General features: G+C 49.5%; 1 protein-coding gene across 1 annotated transcript in view; it reads left to right on the forward strand.

Annotated features, from left to right (window-relative positions):
- TSHZ2 (teashirt zinc finger homeobox 2) overlaps positions 1–6259 on the forward strand; it is a 236373-nt gene extending 230114 nt beyond the window's left edge. Inside the window, exon 2 of the mRNA XM_079127006.1 lies at positions 1406–6259. Coding sequence (XP_078983132.1) covers positions 1406–4467 — 3062 coding nt within the window. The 3' untranslated portion in view covers positions 4468–6259. The remainder of the gene's footprint in view (positions 1–1405) is intronic.
- The last annotated feature ends 10208 nt before the right edge of the window (positions 6260–16467 follow it).

Consider the following 16467-nt stretch of genomic DNA (forward strand, 5'->3'; position numbering starts at 1 on the left):
GTTTCATATATCCTGGTAGCTTATTGTGATTTTTTTCAAAAACAGTTATTAAAGTCTCAAAATCATTGTGCTTTAAAAAATATGTTCATCTTCATCGTCGCCATCAGCCTTTGGTGTCCCTGACTCCAGCTGCCTTGGAACTAACAAACCCCCTTCTCTTTGAACCTGTCTGCCCATTTCCCAGACCTTCAATGCAGGATCGTCCCTCGTCTAAGCTTGATCCTTGGTGGATGGAAATAACAGCACCTGCTTCTAAGGGTATTTTTACGAGTAACCACCTGCCACCAAGAGGGAGAGGTGGAAAGTATTGCGTTAAGATCATTCGAGCCTTGCAAATCCAAGGCTGGGTCTCCTTTTCTTGGGTACATCTTTGGCTTCACTTTATCCACGTGGATCTGAAAAGCCAGGTAAAGAAAATGAATCCATGGGCATAAATAGTCACACTCTCCATCTCCATTGATGGATATTTGCCATTAATTCCCTTTGCACCCCCCCCCCACGTCTTCATTTTCCCTCTGCAATTACTGGCCCTAAATCCTTTCCAAGAAGGAAAAGCATGTCTCCCCAATAGCAGTCTGCATCTACAAATCAATCGTATAATTGGCATCTCGTGACGGGTACCCACAAATCAACGGTGCATTTGAAATTACAGGAATAGGATGGAGCTGGCATTTTAGCCTTGCCTGGAAAGGTCTTCATAAGACTGAGAATAATAGAATAGTCCCCAAACCTCCCATCCTAACACTATTTGCCATTATTTAAAAATCATTATATTTGCTGAGCTTACATGATTTTTCAGCTATCAATGGAAGAATTTATTTGCATACTTCATAATCTCCCTTCCTGCCGCGCATATCTCTGCAAATAAAAATGTTACAACAAAAAGACACTGGCTATCAAAACTATATCGGCTGCGCATTCAAATTAGTTCTGAGTACTCACAGATGGTATATTTCGATGAGTATATGCCCATATATCCAAGTGTTTTGGTAACCTCACCACTGAAATACCAGGGTCAAGTCTTAGTTTTCTTAAGAGTCAACCGTCCTTCCCTTGATGACTTTAAGAGGATTTACATTTCAATCCAGATTTCCTGAAAGTCTTGCACATTAATTAAGCCACTGTCCCATTATTGGAATATTAGAATGATAGTCCTTAAACACAGAATTATTAACATGGGATTCTAGGCACTTACAGAGAATGATAACTCTTGTCATTTTTCTTTAAAGGCAATAGATGGCATAAAAGACACCGTTTGGCTTTTCCCTGTTTCCATCGCTGGCAGTTCATGAACGGTAGAGGAGATTGCTGCTGGGTTCGGCGCAGGAGGCGCTCGGCCTACATGGGGAAGTGGGAAGGGAAAGTTTGGCCCCTTGTCATTTCATCTCTCCTCCTTCTCTTGCAGGCTACGCCCAGGAGGAACAGCTGAAGGAAGAGGAGATCAAAGAGGAAGAGGAGGAGGAGGACAGCGGGTCAGTAGCTCAGCTTCAGGGCAGCAATGACGCGGGGACTGACGAGGAGCTAGAAACAGGCCCGGAGCAGAAAGGCTACTTCAGCTGCCAGAACTCTCCCGGAAGTCACTTGTCCAATCAGGACGCTGAGAACGAGTCTCTGCTGAGTGATGCCAGCGACCAGGTGTCAGACATCAAGAGCATCTGCGGCCGAGATGCCTCAGACAAGAAAGCAAGCGCTCACCCCAAGCTCCCAAGCGAGGCCCACAATTGCATGGATAAAATGACGGCCGTCTACGCCAACATCCTGTCCGATTCCTACTGGTCCGGCCTGGGCCTCGGCTTCAAGCTGTCCAACAGTGAGAGGCGCAACTGTGACACCCGCAATGGTGGCAGCAAGAGTGATTTTGATTGGCACCAGGACGCTCTGTCCAAAAGCCTGCAGCAGAACTTGCCTTCCAGATCTGTCTCTAAGCCCAGCCTGTTCAGCTCGGTCCAGCTGTACCGGCAGAGCAGCAAGATGTGCGGGACCGTGTTCACCGGGGCCAGCAGGTTCCGCTGCCGGCAGTGCAGTGCCGCCTACGACACCCTGGTGGAGTTGACTGTGCACATGAATGAAACGGGCCACTACCAAGATGACAACCGCAAAAAGGACAAGCTCAGACCCACGAGCTATTCCAAGCCCCGGAAAAGGGCTTTCCAGGATATGGACAAGGAGGATGCTCAAAAGGTCCTGAAATGCATGTTTTGTGGTGACTCCTTCGATTCCCTCCAAGATTTGAGTGTCCATATGATAAAGACAAAACATTACCAAAAAGTGCCTTTGAAGGAGCCAGTACCAACCATTTCATCAAAAATGGCCACTCCGGCGAAGAAGCGCGTTTTCGACGTCAATCGGCCTTGTTCCCCCGATTCGACCACGGGATCGTTTGCAGACTCATTTTCGTCTCAGAAGACGGCCAGCTTGCAGCTGTCCTCCAACAATCGCTATGGCTACCAAAACGGCGCCAGCTACACCTGGCAGTTCGAGGCCTGCAAGTCCCAGATCCTCAAGTGCATGGAGTGCGGGAGCTCCCACGACACCTTGCAACAGCTCACCACCCACATGATGGTCACGGGTCACTTCCTCAAGGTCACCAGCTCCGCCTCCAAGAAAGGGAAGCAGCTGGTGTTGGACCCACTGGCAGTGGAGAAAATGCAGTCGTTGTCAGAGACCCCGAGCAGCGATTCTCTGGCTCCCAAGCCATCAAGTAACTCAGCGTCTGACTGTACAGCCTCAACAACTGAGTTAAAGAAAGAGAGCAAGAAAGACAAACCAGAGGAAGCCAACAAGGGTGACAAGGTCGTGAAAAGTGAGGACTATGAAGACCCTCTCCAAAAACCTCTAGACCCTGCCATGAAGTACCAGTACCTGAGGGAGGAGGATTTGGAGGACGGCACCAAGGGCGGAGGGGACATCCTAAAGTCCCTGGAAAACACTGTGACCACAGCTATCCACAAAGCCCAGAACGGCGCCCCCAGCTGGAGTGCATACCCCAGCATTCACGCGGCCTACCAACTGCCCGAGGGTGCCAAGCCACCTTTGCCGGTGGGATCCCAGGTACTGCAGATCCGACCGAATCTCGCCAACAAGTTGAGGCCAATCGCTCCAAAGTGGAAAGTCATGCCACTGGTTTCTGTGCCCCCAAACCTGGCCCCCTACACTCAAGTCAAGAAGGAGTCGGAAGACAGAGACGAAGTGGCGAAGGAGTGCGGGAAGGAAAGTCCCCAGGAAGAGGCGTCGTCCTTCAGCCACCGTGAGAAGGATTCCTTCCCCAAAAGCGATCCGCCGGCGGAACCCAGAAAGGCAGAGCCGTGTCCCCTGAAGGAGGAGGACAAGCTGATGGTGGAGAGCTGTGAGAAAGAGAAGCCGCAGCCGGTGGAGCCCGCGCCTTCTCTCAGCAACGGATGTGCCCTCGCAGGCCACACTCCGGCCCTGCCGTGCATCAGCCCGCTCAGTGCCCTGCAGTCCGTCCTGAACAATCACCTGGGCAAGGCCACCGAGCCCTTGCGCTCACCCTCCTGCTCCAGCCCGAGCTCAAGCACAATTCCCATGTTCCACAAGTCAAATCTCAGCGTGGTGGACAAGCCAGTTCTGAGTCCTGCCTCCTCCAGACCGGCCAGCGTGTCCAGGCGCTACCTGTTCGAGAACAACGACCAGCCCATCGACCTGACCAAGTCCAAAAGCAAGAAGGCCGAGTCCTCGCAAGCACAATCCTGTACATCCCCACCCCAGAAGCACGCTCTGTCTGACATCGCCGACATGGTCAAAGTCCTCCCCAAAGCGACCACCCCAAAGCCTGCCACCTCCTCCAGGGTCCCTCCGATGAAGCTGGAAATGGATGTCAGGCGCTTCGAGGACGTGTCCAGCGAGGTCTCAACCCTGCATAAAAGAAAAGGGCGGCAGTCCAACTGGAACCCCCAGCACCTTCTGATTCTGCAGGCACAGTTCGCCTCTAGCCTCTTCCAGACATCGGAGGGCAAATACCTGCTGTCCGACCTGGGCCCGCAGGAGCGCATGCAGATCTCCAAGTTCACGGGACTCTCCATGACCACCATCAGCCACTGGCTGGCCAATGTCAAGTACCAGCTGAGGAAAACGGGAGGGACCAAGTTTCTGAAAAACATGGACAAAGGACACCCCATCTTCTATTGCAGTGACTGTGCCTCCCAGTTCCGAACCCCTTCCACCTACATCAGCCACTTGGAGTCTCACCTGGGCTTCCAAATGAAGGACATGACCCGCATGGCAGCAGACCAGCAAAGCAAGGTGGAGCAGGAGCTCTCTCGGGTGTCGTCGGCTCAGAGGTCTCCGGAAACAATAGCTGGCGAAGAGGAATCAGACTCTAAATTCAAGTGTAAGTTGTGCTGTCGGACATTTGTGAGCAAACACGCGGTAAAACTCCACCTAAGCAAAACGCACAGCAAGTCACCCGAACACCATTCACAGTTTGTAACAGACGTGGATGAAGAATAGCTCTGCAGGTATGGGTTTGCTCCCAGGCCCTGGCAACAGCAGCCTTGAGAGGAGCTGCTTACAGGGAGCCGGGTCTGCTTAGAGGCAGCCTGTGTCTCCTGAGGCCGAGCAGGACAGTAGCTCGCTGCAGTAGAATTATTTTTATGAAAGACTAGAACATGATAAGTAAGTCCTAACCCTTCTCTCAAGTCCTCCAGCTTAGAGTGGGGGATAGGATAAAAAGGACTTAGGCCAAGTCCCTGTATGTTGCTTCTAGGCCTTCATGATATATGATCCCCAAGGCCCCACCTCCCGGGGCCACCGAGGCTGTCCCTCCTTGTAATGAATAAGTGCTAACTTCTCTCACTGGTCCAGTCTACCCACCCCCACTTCCCGTAGCAATGCTAATGACTGACAAAGTGTCAAAGTGAGCCACCAGGATGGGGGAGTTGCTAGTGGCAGTCACTACACAGAGATTTCTTCATCAGCTCACGAATAGCTTAAAGTTGTCTTTATTATTGTTACTTGTAATAATGCTTTTTGCAGCTTGCTTCTAGCAATTGCTACCTTCCACCTCTTTCCCTTTGTCTATTTTCTACATTAATTTTCCTATGAAAGAGCATGTGCCCTTAAGGGGATGGTGGAAAAATACTCTTCTCTGCAGAACACGAGAGGAAAAGAGAGGAGGCTTGTTTTCCTCTCTCATCTCTTGGTTTTCTTCAGGGTAAGCTATCATCAGAGTCCACCTTTAACAGAGAAAGATGGAATGCATGCCCTTGAGATTTTATTTTACATGATGAAATAAATGGCTCTCTGCACACTTCTGGTCAATGTGCATGGGGTCCCAGAGCTTAAGGGTATTTGCACCAGGTATCACGGAAGCTCATGCCTTGAGTAGTCACCCCACACCCAGACCACCTATGTCACCTCCAGAAGAGAGGACAGAGACCAAGGTCAAATGCCTTGGCAGATAAGGTGGCACCAGCCATTTTCAAACATTAAGCATAAGCCAGGCTGGGTGATAGCAAATCGCTTCCATCTCCCTTTTAGCTTTTTCTCTACTTCCTTTTGTCCCCGCTCCAGCACGACAACCCCACATGCTAAGGACCCTCACACATATTCAGATGGTCCTCCACTGGGCCACACCCAACATAAGGACTCAACCTGAAGTCAAACTTCTATGCCTACCAGTCCAGCTTATGTCATGCTCGATTACAAATTTGCTCTTAATTAATTCACAATAAGGTATGGAAAGATAATCATAACTCACGAGCTCTGGCCACCCGCTCTTGTCAGAGCATTTGTTTGTTTTTAAACAGGAGATTTTCTGATTAAGCCACAACAGGTTTGGACACTCTGTCAGTTCCAGGAAGAGAGGCACATTTGTATGGCATGGCTCTGGGCTCGCCTCACGCAGGTAGGGAGATTTTCCTAGAGTGAGGATAGCCAAGACGAAATGAAAGGCTAAAATATCTGACGTGGGACTCTTCCCTCAGTGAGAAGACCTGAGCTTCTGATTTGGGCCTATATGAAGACCATCTTTTTTTGTTTGCATGTTTTTTACCATGATAATTAAATGTTATTGGCAGATTCACATCTTGGTTTCCAGCATGATTTTTTTCAGCTCATCCTATTGAATGAAAACCTAAATGCATCTACTGAATCCACACATGGGCCCAGGGCTCCGCAGCATCCTATTTATTTGCTATATAACATTTTACATTTTATGTAACTGGCTATTATGCTTTTCTGGTCCTTTAAAAAAAAAAAAAAAAAAAAGGTGGACATACACGGAATACCTAGAGAAAAGAAAGATATTTCAAAGCCAATAACAGTGGGTCCAAACCAAGAGGACAAATAGGTGATGTTTATTTTGTGCTGTAATAAAGACCAATTTTCCACCTGTTAGGTTTGTAATCATTTTTTTAACTATGGTTTGTAAATAGGGAGAAGGGAGAAAAAGAAAGCTCTCATCCATCCTCAGTCAAAATCTGAAAAGTACAATATCTGCTCTAGGGAAGTAAGAGTAAACCGATCATTTGGGAAAACGTACACAAAGGGTCCTTAGAAATCTGTTGAATACATAGATAAGGTAGCTACTTTCACGTCTCTTGGCATTTTACAGAATAAATGTCTCTAATGTGGACCTTCAAAGCACCATGTTTGTTAAAGCGTAATCACACCAAACCCAAGCTCCATCCTTACATGACCACCACGGTGACGCAAATCGGAGGGGATTGCCGAGGAGAAGGTTGGACTGTTTGGGGACTCACTCAGAGTGCGTGTGTGCTGGGTGTGTAGGAAGACAGCACTGGTGCTGGGTGTGTTTGTGTCTGCCTGAATGATTCCCCGGATGTGCGAAGGTGGGGCCTCTGTGCTTTGCTCCCCTGGGGAAGAAAGCCTCCCCCCGGGGGTCCCCTGTTATGACCTTTATGCCGCACCTTACCCACTGCTTGGAATTAGGCATGTGATGTTCTGACGCGGTCGCGACATGATGGCTCTGCTCTCTGGACCTCTCATCTCAGTCCCTGGGCCACCGTGACGAGATGTCTGAGAAAGCGTGTCAAGACATTTTGGGAAATTGGGGAGCTTCTACCATATCTTTGTTTTCTGAAAGACATAAATTTTGACCTGATTTTTTTTCTTTCCTTTCTTGGACATATCTTAAATCCTGCAGAATGTTCTGCCAAATATTAAATTCAAATGCTCATTAAAAATTCATTAGAAAATATTAAATGTGCATCCCTATTTTAGGACATCAGTAATCTGCAACTCTTTCAATATGTATTTGTATACATCTTTAAAAGCCACGTGCTCTCAAATAATAGAAATTAAACAGAGAGTAAATCATTGAGTCAAAAATGCATAAGGACTTGAAATTATAGTCATTACCATGTAGTACAGTGTACAAGTTGAACAGCACACCTAACCTAGAAATTGTTGGCAGAAATGTATGCTAGTCCAATAAGCTGCCACCTCTGTTACAGACAGCTTGATGGAAATACATGTTCAGGGCCAAAAGCGCATAAGGTTGCCAGATAAAATACAGGAGGGACATCCAGTTAAATCTGCATTTCAGATAAATGACAAATGTATTTTTAGCATAAGGAAGTTCCAAATATTACATGGTCCATACTTACATTTTAAAAGCAATCATTAGAAGGGGCGGTACTGAGGAATGAAATTGACCAACTAAGTGCTCTACTGTGTGCGTGTACAAATACGTAACAACAAATTCCACTATTGTGTGTACTTATAATGCACCAATAAAAACATGGAAAAAATCATTTATTGTTTATCTGAGACTCAATTTTAACTGGGCATCCTGTATTTTTTTTTTTTTTTTTTTTTTTTTTGCTAAATCTGGCAACCCTCGCAACATAGATTATGGCAGCCTAGCAAGAGCCAAACAGGCTGGACTGATTCCATCTGTAAGAGGCATCGACCATGTCTTTCTCCATTAACCAAATTCTCTTCCTTCCCTCCCTCCCTCCTTTCCTGCTCTCCCTCCCTCCTTCTTTCCTTCCTTCCCTCCCTCCCTCCTTTCCTGCTCTCCCTCCCTCCTTCTTTCCTTCCTTCCCTCCCTCCCTCCTTCTTTCCTTCCTTCCTGCCCTCCATCCCTCCTTTCATCCCTCAACAAATATCCATTATGCTTTACGAGGCACCAGATTCAATTTAGGAATCCACACATAATAGTGAACCAGCAGTCTAGATAATTCTAATAGCAAACTGTGCCGGGGCTTGCAGCAGACACTTCGGAGACATTATTTCACTTTATTCTCACAAGCAGCCCTATAGAGTAGAGGTTGATTCAAACACATATGGAGAACAAAATGGGAAGAGATAGATTCTGCAGGAATTTCTCAAGGTCCCACGATCCCTGAGCCTCGTTCATTCATTATCACACATCTAGAAGGCCACTGTTCACAAAGTAAACTAATAATCAGGGCGAGAGCCTGCCCCGTCCTGGCAGACACCTAGCTGGACAGCTCAAGGACAGGCACACAGGAGGGACCTCTGCCCTATCCTGGGGAAGCAGGCACGGGAGTGGTCATTTCAGAGCATCCTTTGGGAAGCATGCTGACCGGGAAGGCCACCCGACCTGGCTTCAAATCTCAATTTATCCAACTCCAAGTCCTGCCCCAGTTCAGATGTGGGCATAATATCCCTATCCTAAGAAGGCTGGGAGACTCTAAGAGACGTGTGTACTTCTTTTCCATAAAAACTTGCACATAGTAGGTTCATACATGCAAAAAAATCTAGATGGAATCTCCATAGGCCCTTACGGCATTCCAAAGCCTCACCTGAAGTCTGCAGAATTTGAAGCCTTTAGCGTCCAGTTAAGCCTAGGAAGGTGCCCCTTGAATACTTCAAGCTGCTATCCGACAAAGAGAACCTGACAGCAGAAGTGCCAAGCATTGCCTCTTGCTGGAAGCCGGGCATGGCTACCCACGGCGCCCTCACTTTGTAGAGAGGTAACCTGAAGCTCAAAGGGTTTCACGGTTTGTGCAAGAACTTTGACACAGTAAGCGTGGAGGTAGCCGATGCTCCTCACCTCTCTCCTGCCTCTTGGGCTCCTCCTTGTCTGAGGGCGCCTGGTTGCTACCCAGGGCCAGATGTACCTCCAACCACTCAGAGAAAATGCCGGAGAATGTGGACCCAGTGGAGCCTCCAGATGTAATAGGGCAGCCACACTTCTCTTAGTGACAGAGACGTTCTGAGAAATGCATCTTTATGCGCTCTCACTCCGTGAACGTCACACAGTGAACAAGCTAAGACAACAGTGACGTCACGAGGCAATACGATCTCTCTGTAGCACATGGAGTCCAACGTGGACCCAAAAAGTCAGCTATGTGGCCCTGACCGTATGGCCACACAGGGCCAGGGGGGCTGACCTGCAGGAAGCAGCAGAGAACCCCGGCTCTTTTCGTTTTGATTCCCTGGTTTGGTCAGGTAATTATACATTCTCCACGCAATGTCTAACCAAGAGGCGACCCAAATCTCAGTGAAGATATGTAGAGCATCCCGGCTCTCAGGAATTTATTTTGGGGCAACGAAACGAGAATCAGGAAAACGGGGTCACGTCGGAAAGGCTGGCGCTTCTGAAAGCAGCAAGGACCAAACGCAGTGTCTTTTCTGATGCTCCCACTCTATCTGAGCATCTGGCTCCTCTCTCCGCTCACGTCAGCCCGTCCTGTCCCCACCGCGCTCTCCCCTCGTTTGGACTTCTGAATGCTCGCGCCTGACGTGTGTAATTTGGTGCTTTAATATAGAGCAACATTATTTTTCATTTACTCCAGTCTGCCATCAGTATCATCTTTTCATTTAACCAGATGCAATTCTTTTTTCTTTCGCTAAATTGAAAATCCATGAGCGACAGGGAGTGCAATGTTTTAATTAGCTCATATTTTTTATATGGATTTATGTCTTTAAAATACATTTGTGTAATTCTTCAGCTAAATTAAAAACGTCTTTCTGCGAAAGTGAGGAGGGGAAAATAAAGAGCTAAACTGTGTCATTAGCTTAGGTAGATGCAGGCGCAGGATGGAATCTAGCGGCCGGACACAGGACCGCCGCAGCCGCTCCCTGCTCTGATTTTGAACTTGCACTTCACTTAAAGAAGTCTTTCTCTAAAAAGGCTTCTCGGAAAATGGCTTGGGGAGGAATTTTTTCAAGGCCCCTAGTAAGTAAACAAGCAGTTACCTTCAGTGAGCTAATTTGAAACCGAACCTGCCGCCAAACAGAACAGAAAAATAGGAGTCGTAATGATAAACAGTTTTCCCCTGCATCTCTCTCTTTGTCTTTTTTTTTTTTTAACTATCAAGTTTAAAGCTTTCCACGATGCTTTTTTTCTACTTTCTAGGAGACAAGTGACATTCCGTGGTAAATGGGAGAAAAAGCCATGCAGAACTGAAATCTCTCTAATGCATTGACACTAACTTGCCCTCTATTGTTGGAAATGAGCAGGCGCTCATGAGTGTTCATCAGACGGCTCCTAATGCAGTTAAAGCATTCAGCTATAATTTCTCCTTGCATTTATAATTACTGTCATAGACTGCACACCTCGGTGAGCAGATTAAAGCTATAAACTATTTAGCCGCGGCTCTCCGACGAGGAACTTGATTTGTCTGGCAGGAGTTATTTGTTAGGGAGCTTGACACTTCACATAAAAATGACTCAACTTGATGAAGAACAATGCAGTTTTAGCAATGCGGGGATTTTAAATCAGTCAGGACGCCACGCCCTGCAAGAATCGCAGGGCAGTTTGTTAAATGATATGTAGGCCACCGAGATAAGAGGATGTGTTAAGGGGACCAAAATAGAAGAGGATTGGGTGCAGCTGCTTCTCCTCCCCTCTCTCCTCCGGAAGATCGGGAGTTTGTTGGAAATCAGTGCATGTCATGTCCTCCTATTAAATCCAGTGTCAATGTTGCTTGAGTCTCATCTGGCAGGGCAGAGGGAGGCCAGCAGCCCCGGCGCCTGTCACACTGGGGGTTTAGAACATTCTGTGAGGCTGTGGGGAACCTTCACCTCCCAAGGCCCAGGACACCTGGGTCACATGGAAGGTGAGGTTTGGGTTTGTTCTTATTTTTCCTGGACTCTGCTTGTATTTCTTTGTCTATTTGCCCATGATGTATATAGGCACGGTGTTTCCATTGTGCTGATTCTATACCTTTTAACTGGGAAAGCAAAGAGAATTAACTGTTTCTCAGCTCAGATTCTTCTAGTCGTTGGCACCGATGACCAGGGGCTGGCTCTCCCAGGGGATCTTCAGCAGCTTTGGTTTGCTATGGAACCAGCCTGCAACCACCGGCACCTCACGGTCCTACATAAACAAGTATACTTTAGGACTAGCATTCGGGATCGAGACTAGAATATTCAGCAGTGGTGGAGGCTGGTGCTCAAATATTAGGACAGGAGGCAACCAGGACCCCAGCAGGCCAGGCAGGCGCTGTGACATGGTAAGGCAGGGAGCCCCCCGGGTGGCTCAGCAGTTACCCAGAGACCTGGGAAATTCTGTTCGCTGTGCAAAGGCTCCCAGCATTGAGATGGAGAAGTTTTTTTGGTATGTTTTGGTTTTGGTTTTGGTTTTGGTTTTGTTGTTGTTTTGAACACTCTTCAAGCTCAACACAGTATGTCAGAGACCAGATTTAACTCCTAAGCCACCAATTTGCAGCCTCTGAATCTGATGGCAAGCCAAACGTGACACCAGCCCTGTTTCCTGGTGTTCTTTGTTCCCTCTTCCTTCATCTAACCCCCAACACTGGTTCTCATCGCTAGGGGACACCCAGTCGTTCTTTGGGAAGTGGTACCTTCCTCTTGTGATTTAATCAAGTAGCTGCTACGCAGGGCAGGAGAGCAAATGGGCTCTCGGTAGGTCGCCAGTCACACAGGATTGCCCAGGAGCAGGAAGGGAGAGTTTGGGGGATGTGGGACAAAGACCAGGAACTTTCCAAACAAACTGGGCCCACACTGCTGTCCTGATACGCCCTGGTTCCTCCTCGGATGGTGTACGTCTTTCTCCTTTTGTGGATACTTCTCTTGCTGAGGGCCCAAGCCATACGACTGGTGAAACTGTGTGTGTTAATCCTGATGATCTTCAGTCCACACCGATGTTTCCCAAAGCGTTTGGGTCCACAGGTATTCGCTGAATCCTCCCAGCAAATCTGCAAGGCAGATATCAGTCCCATTTTAGAAGGGAGTAAACCGAGGCCCAGAGAAGGTGCTTCAGGGGCCCAAGACCCACAGTAGCAGGTGGCTGAGCTGCAACTCCAGGCCAGACCACGGGAGTCTGAGCTCGGGTCTCCTCCCTCAGCCCGGCCATTTTGCACCCTGGCTCAGTGTTTCCAAGCACAGTGGCCTTGAAGTGCACAAGGTCTTAACAGATCGCTTTTGTAATCCGTGTAGCTATGCCTGATCATAGCTGTTTACGAAAAGTAGAGTGTGCCTGCGTGTGTAAAACCCAGCCCAAAGCTTGGAGCCCAGAACGAGCACGCAGGCACAACCCCAGCTCCTGAGGGTGCACCAACTGTGGCCCACACGTACACTCCTGCAGGTGGCCCTGTGTTCTTGCTGGTGACCGCAGGAAGTGCCTTAAGGGGATCCTGTCCAGTGAAGGGAGCTCTCCAGCGATTCTCCATAACATGCAGATTTTCCTACAAAGCCTACCCCACACTCACTGAGGCACCGTAGGCTGAGCGCTTCCTGTGTCTGCGTGCTGTTCAGGCAGAGGCCGCCGTCAGGACTGGCATGCCCCGGGAGCCCTTGGAAGACAAGCTAACGTATAAGATGTCACACTGAAGGGACGGAAACGGGCTTGCTGGTTTACAGGGAGCTCGGGCCCTGCCTACAGTTTAAATGTCCCCTGCAAAACTCAGTTGAAGTTGCACAGCCATTGGGCGGCGTGAAGGGAGGGGGCCTCAAGAGGTGCCTGGGGCTTGTGTGATATCATGGAACAGATTCAGTTATGGCGGAGGTGGGTCAGGCTTCACGGGGTGAAGCATGAGTTTGGCGGACGGTCCCCTCCCAGTGTGCCCTCCTTCTGTGTGATGCCTCCTGCCTCAATGGAACCTTCCCGTGGTCTCTGCATCTGGCACTTGCCAGCTTCCAGAACCGTGAGCCTAACATACTTGGATTCTTCATGATTTACTCGGGGTGGGGGGTCCTGTTATAGCAGCTGAAGATGGACTGAGACACTAGCCTTCATGACGAGACACCCCAAGCAACACCCGAGTTGGGGTCCCCAAGAAGAAGGAGGAGCAACGCCAAGACCCCAAAGGCAGGAGCCGGCCCGGGGTATCAGAGGACGTGCCTCTGGAGCGCAGGACAAGCTGGCAGCAGGGCAGGGTTAGGAGGGAGGCAGGAGGTCGGGTTGCTGGCACATACAAGGAGCGTGGCTCCCTCCCTCTTCTGGCCCCCAGGGAGGGGCCAGGCCCCGGAGCTGCTCCTCCTTCCCTGCTGCTTAGCAGGTGCCATGCAGTGAAGGGCACCTCTGGCCCCTCTGGAAGCACGTCCCTTACTTGTGCTTGGTCATTCTGAAGAATCGGTGGCTTCGTGGCTGCTCCCGTGGGAGGGCTCAGCTCTGGCCCACCTGGTGGTTTTTGATCACTTCCTGTTGGCGTGTTTGAGAGGGAGAGTGAGGTCCTACGTACACACCAGTAAGCAGCCTGGTGCCTCCTTATTCTACTGTCCCACGCAGCTGCAAAAATCAGAGAGACTCCGGGTCCGAGAGGCACAGAGAGCAATGGGTGGACGGTCCCCTGCCTGCCTCCTGCCTTCCTTGCATAGGTGGAGGGTGGCCTCGACCTCAGAACAGGCGGAGGGAAGATCTTTGGCCACGATCTCACTGACTTTGCCTGCGGTGGGTGAGGGTCTTGGTGATTCTGCTTGTTGCCCTTCACCAGAGCAGGCAGGGGAGCCCCGGACCCCAGCGGAGGGCCGGTGGGGTGGGCACAGGGAGCTTCCAGAGCAGGCGCATCTATTCTGAGGCATGAACGAAGAGTAGAAGGAAGTCAGGAGAAGAGACACCAAAAAGAGAGAGCATGGAAGGAGAGCAACCCAAGAGGAAGATTCTGGAAGCTAGAAGAAGTTCAGTTTGTATGCTTGGCCCCACCCCCCAAAATAGTTTTCCCGTTCTCTCTGATTAAGCGTAATAACTGCAGAGTCAGGTTCCCATGAGCCGGGCCCCCGGGCTTCCTCACCTATACTGGCCCAAGCACCCACAGTCCAGGGCAACAGAGTTGGTCTCACTAAACCCAAGCAGTCTCACCTGGGGTAAGAGACCATTCACCTTGGATTTTCTGAAGGACCAGTGGCAAGAGCCATTCTCCCACGATTGCTAGCATCAAGAACCATCGCTAGTAGTAAGAGTAACAGGGCTGCAGTCACTATCAATTTTATTTTCCTTGAATTCCATAAATATTATCGGGCACCTGCCTGTCGCAGACCCTGAACCAGACTCCAAGTACAGTGCCTTCACCAACAGAGCTGCTTCTTGTCTGTGTAGTGCTCCACTTGAGCAGCAGAGGCAGATGGTAGTCAAATCGTCACACAGCTGAACATCAGTACACCACAGCAGGGGAAGAGCCACCAACCCATGGTACATGTGGCCCTGAAAGTCTCTGGCAGGGCTTTGGCCTGGTGAGGAAGGTCAGGGAGGCCAGGACAGGAGATGGGAGGGACAGCAGATGTTGATTGGGTGGAATGGGAAGTGTGATTCAGACAGGGGAGGGTGTGCCTGTGCCAGGGCCTGTGGAGAGGGAGACCAGGCACAGGACAGGACAGAGCCAGGAGGGCATGAATCGAGGCCTCCGCTACTCAGTCACCTCGTATCTCCCTAAGATTTCACCCTGCACTCGGCTCTTTAAAAGCACCATCCTCTCTAAAAGCACTATCCTCTCACTTCTTCCAAAAATCGTACAAGACGACTGATATCCATCCATCTTACAGGAAAGGAACTGAAGCTTAGGAATAGTGAAAAGCCCCCGGTCCCGGTCAGCAGCAAGAGGACAGTGTGATCCAGATTCCCCTGACTCTCCTTGTGTTTTTCCTACCACGGGACCTTTGTCACTTACAACATCTCCCCTTTGTACCAGTAAATCACTTTTAAAACTGTCTAGAGACTGGATGCCTGCTGCGGTCAAGGTCAGATGTTCACAAACACTCGAATAAACTGCGTAAGGCACGAACGGGTGCTGAGACCTTAACCAACGTGGATATTTAGTGACCTTTTCCTGCGTGCCAAGTCTGGGCTGAGCATTTTCACCTAATGTAATTTTTTCTCATTTTTCCAATGACTTTTCGAAATCGTTGTTTTTAATTAGTATTCCTTTTTGCAGTTAAGAAAACTGGAGTTTTAAGATCTCAAGGGATTTGTCCAAGGTCACCCAGCTGGTTGAGGTTGAAGGTGGATCCACTCCTCCACGTGAGCCTGCGGTCTTAACCCTTCCCTGCCCTGCTTTGGGTAACAGAAGGCAAAGGCCACGGAGTTCCGTGGGGCCGGATTGGCCCCGCAGAGTCGGAGCGTTCGAGCATCTTTTTGGTTGCAGGTGTGGGGTTTGAACTGGGAGATCACATGAGGGGAGGGCAGGATGCGAAGGGAGTTTGTGCAGGATGCAGACCAGAAACTGAATTGCTAATGACCCATTTTTGTGTCTAGTCAAAGAAATAGGGAACCTAAGGAACAGAGGAGGGTGGTGCCCTCTAACTAGGATATTGAGGTGTCTCGTAGTTTGGGGACTCAGGGGTGACCTACAACTGCTGTCCTGGCCTGGACTTGACAGTGGGAGGCCAGGGATCAGGCAGGAGGGGAGGAGACTGCAGGTCAGACCAGTAGCATGACTTAGGACCATCGCTGGTGCCACGCACCCCTGCAGCAAGCTGGTGAAGGGTCCACTTTCCTTCTTGTTCCCCTGGGACTGGTGTAGGGCAAGGCTTCGTCTTCAGAATGAGTGACTGTCCATGAATGACAGATGGTAGTTGCTTTAAAAATGTATCCTGGACGACTGATCTCACTAACCCTCGGTTTGCTCAACAGGCAAGTGGGGTCAATGGCCATTCTTCCTGGGCCATTCTGAGGACTAAAGGAGATGGTCCCCATTTGGCACCTGGGATCTAGTAAGTGCTAGCGAATCTGAGAGCTGTGATCTTTGCCATGACTCCCAGAGGTCAGGGCAGACCTGGGCTCGGACTCACTGGGTTCGAATCCCAGCAGTACCACTTCCTAACTAAGCCTGGTCAAGTCAGTTGTTCTCCCTGCACCCCAGCTTCCCCAGCCCTAAAATGCAGTTAAAAATGCTCATCTTCCAGCAGTGATGCATTTAAAAAAAATCTACATGCAGATTGATAAAAGGGCCAGCACAGGTGATGTGGCATTTAATGGCCTCGCAGGCCCCTTTCTCCCACCCAAGGTTGCCGTCAAGAGAAGGTGAGCCGTTAGCACTGAAGCTGGCACACACACAGGTTCCCGAGGGTCTTCACTCTCCTCTCTAGTCCCCCGATCACCTGCCTCGAGAGAAAGAG

The sequence above is a fragment of the Sciurus vulgaris genome (assembly GCF_902686455.1).
Source record: "Sciurus vulgaris genome assembly, chromosome: 2".
Lineage (NCBI taxonomy): Eukaryota > Metazoa > Chordata > Mammalia > Rodentia > Sciuridae > Sciurus > Sciurus vulgaris.